The sequence below is a fragment of the Petromyzon marinus genome, chromosome 39 (genome assembly GCF_048934315.1).
Source record: "Petromyzon marinus isolate PM22_M1 ecotype Great Lakes invasive population chromosome 39, UKy_Petmar_22M1.pri1.0, whole genome shotgun sequence".
Lineage (NCBI taxonomy): Eukaryota > Metazoa > Chordata > Hyperoartia > Petromyzontiformes > Petromyzontidae > Petromyzon > Petromyzon marinus.
Window position 1 is genome coordinate 7,669,289 of NC_133705.1, and position 6,000 is coordinate 7,675,288.

At 54.1% G+C, this 6,000-nt stretch overlaps 1 protein-coding gene across 1 annotated transcript in view; it reads right to left on the reverse strand.

Moving 5' to 3' along the window:
* The window catches only part of LOC116950524 (uncharacterized), a 17,423-nt gene extending 11,730 nt beyond the window's left edge, over positions 1–5,693 (reverse strand). Inside the window, exons 1-2 of the mRNA XM_076072788.1 lie at positions 4,673–5,693; positions 3,181–4,294 (exon numbers count right to left, since the gene is read on the reverse strand). Of these exons, the coding sequence (XP_075928903.1) occupies positions 3,181–3,874 (694 nt within the window). The 5' untranslated portion in view covers positions 3,875–4,294; positions 4,673–5,693. The remainder of the gene's footprint in view (positions 1–3,180; positions 4,295–4,672) is intronic.
* Positions 5,694–6,000: the final 307 nt, after the last annotated feature.

Consider the following 6,000-nt stretch of genomic DNA (forward strand, 5'->3'; position numbering starts at 1 on the left):
GCCGTCGCTGTGCTGCTGCGATCGAGAAGCCACCCGGCTCCCATCACAGCACTTCCCCCGCCACCCCCCCCCCCCCCACCTAAACACACACACACTCAAGTAGGGCCTCATGGGGAGGGGAGGGGGGCACCTGCCCTGAGTTTTTACCCGAGAGGCCCCCTCGTGGGGGTGCTCCACGGTTTCTCAGGGTCAGGGAATTGGCAGGCACCCCCCCCCCCCAGGCCAAATGGCACTGCGGTGCCGTGGCTTAACTTAGAATTAAATGACCACGGCGAACTCACTGAGAACCGCAGTGAGGAGATGCTCAAGACACACACGGACCAGCAGACAGGTGGGGAGCGGGGCAGCGTGGGTTAAGCGTCTCTACCCATGGTGCACCGCGGGCTAGCGTCTCTACCCATGATGCACCGCGGATTAACGGCCCTACCCATGATGCACCGCGGATTAACGGCCCTACCCGTGATGCACCGCGGATGGGCGCTGCGAGGGCTTTGAAAGGAGCATAAAAAGGGACGCTTTGGGGAAGCAAGGGGCCATTTTTATTTGACTGGAGATCAACAGGAGGGAGGGATCGCGGAGCCGTCACCTGACTGTTACTCGCACGTCCGTGAGACGGGGCAGAGAACAGCCAGATGCTGGTTACAGCATCATCTATCCGCGACCTCCATCGCTGCGAGGTCGGACCGTAAGTACGAGGGAGAGAGGTAAGACAAAGGGACGAAATTCGGAGAGAAAATAGAGGCCAGACAGGTCCATTAAGTATCAGGCAGTAGCGAGATAGGTTAGACCTGTCCTGCTGGTCCGTACTGACACACACAGTCTAGTTCGATACTCGCTGGGAATAAAACCACTAATAGGATAAAGCTGTGTCGTAGTCACTGTGAATGCGAGGAGGGAGACGGAGTGTTTGGTGTTCGCATACCGGTACGAGTGTGTACGGAGCGTTTTGTGTTCGCGCGCATACGCGGCTGTTTGCAGCGAATAAGGGAGTAGAACGTGCTTAGTGCCGGTACCTGTACGATCGTTTACAGTATTGTTCAGCGCGCGCGTACCTTCACGAATATCTTCGGTGGTGCCCAGCGCTCGCGTACCTGCGCAATCGCCTACAGTAGCGCTTGACGCTCGCGCGCCTGTGTGACGGGGTGGCGGGCGCGCACTCGCGCTATTGTCTAATAGCCAATTAAGCGCCTGGCGTGCGCGAATACGCAGCTGTGTAAACAGCCCGTTAAATCGGAGCAAAGTAATCGCGGCGTGTTTGTTTTTGCTTAAGCGCGTGGAGCGTGGGTGGGAGGGAATCCCACGGGGGCGCGCCCGCGCCTGTTTATTCCCGTGCAGGACGGGGTTTTACTTTGCGAGCGCGCTCACCGCGGCACGCCGCCGTTGAACAGGGTAGCGCATCGCGAGCGCAAAGCGTACGAGCCGCTAATTAAGCTACGCAAACGCGGTCGACATCCCAGGCAGAGGTACAGGGGGGCGAGGCATTAGGGGTCGGTAGTCTGGACCTGACAGAGCAGCCAGGGGGGTAGCGGTATGAATGGAACGGGGGAGTCGGTGGGCAACGGCCCCGACAATTCAGTGATGGCGGGGGACGGTAGCCCCCACACAACGTTGGCATGTGGTTGGAACCGTTGGGCCAACGTTGCCTTAACGTTGATGTAAGTTAGCACATTAAGGCTGCCACGGTGCATGTTGGGGTGGATGCTGTGGCCAGCGCCATGCCTGCCCGCCTTTATCTCCTCTGTGCAGTTGTTTATACACTGCGCCAGGTATTAATGTTCAAAGCTGATTTGACCCAGGAGAGGCCCAGGAATCGAACTCAGATAGCCGGGTTCTATAGGTGTTGAGCTAACGATTGCACCACCACTCCCCCAGAGGTCTGTACGCACACAATAACACACTCAGTAAAAAATAAATTCTGATAACTTACAGCCCTTTTTCAATCCATTGCAGGATGAAGGCTTCACCACGGCATGTCAGTCGTGGGAGTTGTTTATCCATATTTCACCACGCTGGTCATTGCGTGTATTAGTCATGGCCGTGAATTAGACTTCGATCTTAGGTAGCGTGGGGTTCATGGCGCAATGCGCTGACCACCGAGCCTCCCCACATATACACACACACGTCTCACAAAACAAACGTAGATTTTCATCCGTATCTGGTATGTAATTATGTATACAGCAGAATAAGTCTAAATCTACGGACTTTTAAAGACTCAAGGGTGTCCATGCTCCAACGATTTCACCTGCAACCATGGGATTCTGAGGGTCCCAATGATTTACGAGCCCAATAGTGTCGCTAAGATAAACATTCCACTCGAAGACACACAGACCTGTTCGCCTTTTAATTCCCCAACTTGATTCCGACTGTGCTGCCGGCCTCACGCTACGGTGCGAGCGGCATATCTATCTGCGTAAGAGAACGGGTCATGGGGAAGCGGGTACCAAAGAGCAACCTCTGAATCCCAGCAACTTTCTGACTCTGAGAGCAATGTTCATCTCAAAAACTGTGGCCCCTCTGGCTTCACGCGAACTCAGTCATCCTCGCAGCAGCAGCAACGACAGTGGACAATTTGCCGGCCATCAAACGAAGACAGTCACCGTATCGCGTGGCGCTTTCAGGGGCGCTTCAGCGGCCGTCTGGAACGCTCTTCCTTCCGATATGGGGATGCCACTGGAGCTGTGCACTTTTAAGTCTAGATTGAAAACAAATTTCTTTAGAACTGCTTTTTGTGTTTAGTTTTGTTGTCCTGTCCCCCGAACCTCCGATTAGCGTGGTTGTCTAATGTACGGTGCGAAAAAAGTTCAACATACAGTACATACATTTGGAGGCGAGGGTTTGGTAGATCACAGAAATGTTATGAAACGAATGAGTAATTCGTATCAGCACAGGCAATTCCTTTCCCTGCCACAACCACACAAGGAAACCTCCCAGCGATTCACGTTCACTTATTAATTATCGATACCGACAGTCACGTAGTCCCTCTCGGCTCATTACTTTGTTTAACGTCGCACGCGCGCAATGTCACAAGGAAGTGACATTTCTGTTCGTGGCAATATGTTATGTCCTCTGAAGAAGGACCCATTATTATATACTTTACATACAGTTTTCCTTTTAAATACACAGTGTTATTGACGCATGCATTTGTGAATTGTGCTTGTGCGCAGCAGTGTCACCAAATACTTGGTTTAACAAGTCGCACGCCCTTCTGTAACATCATCAGAGTGTCTAGAATGAATGTAAAAACATACGTCCATTGGAAACAAACGTGCACACTCGCTCGACGAATAACCTCGCGGCCAAAATCCCCCGCCGTCTCCTCCAAAAGCTCCAACCCGTCCCGGAACGCACAGCGCTCGCTCACCTGCGTGGCTTGCCACAGCATGCGCCGCACCACCTGCTTGATGGTGGGGACCCCTTCTCCCAGCGGAGGCTGCGCGTACAGGGTCACGTTCGTCTGTCCGCGGCAGGGCCCCCCGGCGTTGGACGGCGAAGGCCACCCCAGCTCCAAATCTGGCACCACCACGTCCGACACGGTGGGCCAATAAGTGCCGCCGCCGCTGCTGCCGCTGCGGTCGCCGCCGCCGTTGTCGGCGCCGTCGTCGGCGCCGTTGGCGACGACGGCGGATTCGACGGACGCCGCTTCTGCCGCCGGTGGCACGAGGAGGTGGCGCCGGATGTGCTCCACTTCGCCGCGAGACAAGAAGTCCGCGATGCCCTCGCGCTCCAGAAACTGCCGGTAGGGCACCTCGCCACGCTCCACGAGCACGTCGAGCGCCAGACGCCGCGGCTCGCTGTAGCGCAGGTCCTCCTCGAGGTCTCGCTCGGACACCTCGAGGTTTTCCAGGAGGTCCGTGCGTGCGGGCGGCCCGGCCATTTGAAGCGAGGCGTCCCGTCGTGTCTTACTCCGGGCTGTTGTTGTTGGTAATGGTTGGGTGACAACAAAAACGCGAGAGCCCCGCTCATGCAACTGCTGGTAGGAGAGTCTCCATTGAAGGGGAGTCTTCCAGAGGCACTCTGAAGGGTGCGATGTCGCCTACTCTTCCGCTCTGGCCGGACGTCTTTGACGAGACAGGAGTTACCCACGCTTTATGCCATCACACGCGAGTTGCCGATCTGCTCACTGGTAATTGTTCATGGTAAATTGGTGACGTTTTGAAATACGTACCTCAATCTGCCAACCTTGCGGACGTGAAGTACCCGTCGTGTTGTCTACACTTTAAAAGTACTTATTTGATGTCAATCTCCGGGAAGCGTTTGTTTTTCCAGGTAACGCGCGGCGGTGGACTGTGAGCTGCTAGAAAAGTCAGAATATAAATGTTCTCATGTTACGAATGGAATTGCGAAAGCTATAAATATGTATATGTTTACAACAATATTGTGTACGGTACGTGTACACCCCTGATGCTCTGCGCATTACCTGGTACCCGATATTGATTTCATAAACGATCTCAGTTTTAAAGGAACTCATTAAGTAAGAGTACAGGAGGCAATGTGCCTCACTACACGTGTGTAGCAAGCAACCTTTCAGGCTACTTCCATCAAATAGCATTCAATTGGTCTATATAAGCACGGCTTGAGGTATTCATACAGCAGCAGTAGATTGATCATGGCTGCGGCTGCTTCTGATGATAAATATGCGCGCGTGATGGTAGTTGTTGATACTTGCACCAACCTCGATGTTACTGCGTTCCGTGAACGCTACTCGGAGATGAGTCGAATGATGGCTCAGGCGATGACGGTGATGTCTGTGTGAGTTTGTGTGTGATGTGTGAACTTGTGTGCTCTGTGTATGTCAACTTGTGTGATGTGTCTACCGCGTGTGTCAACTTGCGTGCTGTGTGTGTCCACCTGTGTGCCGTGTGTGAACTTGTGCGCTGTGCCGTGTGCGCTGTGTGCCGCGTGTGGACTGTTTGTGACTGGGGACGCTGTCACTGCGAGATAATTCGTTGTCCGCACGTCAGACCGCCCCACACACAGCCCGAACCATACCGAGCCACCCAACCAACCCACACGGGGAGGAGCAAGAGGGCATTATGCAAAGGTGTGGGAGTGTGTGCGTGGGCGTCCTGCTCAGGGTCAACATCAGTGACGATTTATCTGAACCGGTCCTGGGCCTCCCTTAGGGTCGACTCAGCCTCAAATGAGTACCTGGTGCGGTGCGTAAAAAACATCGCCACTGGAGAGACAAAGGCGGCCGGGCGTGGTGCTGGCCACCAACCCCCTCGTGTGCCGTTCTGGCCTTCGTAGGTGCTCGCTAACAACACTTGCCCCAACAGTCTGTTAAGGCTATGCGGGGGAGATCTTTGTCTTTATCTTTATCCTGGGCCTCCCCTAGATCGACTCAGTCTCGGGAGACAAAGGCGGCCGGGAGTGGTTACTGGCCCACCCACCTCACCACAGTCGTGTCGCCGTACCGGCCTTCATAGATGCTCGCTAACAACAGCAATTGCCCCCAAAAGTATGGTCAAGCTCCATGGGGGAATCTCTGTCTGGCTTTGCCTTTGTACAGGGGAACGGTTGTGTGTGTAGTGATTAGCCCCCTGCGCTACAAAACCCTGGCGACCCGAGTAGTGGAGGTGGAATGATTAATTCATCAGCATGGGTGGCATACCTGAGTCTGGTGCAGTCAGAGGCTGCATTTTCTTGCACGGTCAAACTGAACTCTGTAACGGGTCTCAAACCCACCCCGGAAAATGTGGAACGTTGACTCTGCTGGCTACCAGTCTCGTCCGGTCTACCTCTAAGCCACAGCTGGCCGGTAGCGATGGTACCCGGATTCCTCGAAGAAAAGTAGAAGAAATCGGTTCGCGGGGAGGTACATTTTGTTTCCCCGTCCCGCTGACAAAAAAATACGCGACAGCTGAAAGGCGATGCAATCAGCCAAACATCCGTCTGGTGTGCTCCGCCCGGCCAGACGAGAATTTAAACTAAACTATGTTTTTTGGTATTTTAGCAGGTAACGCTGACTGAGCTGTACAGCTCTTTTGTCAGCAGCGAGCT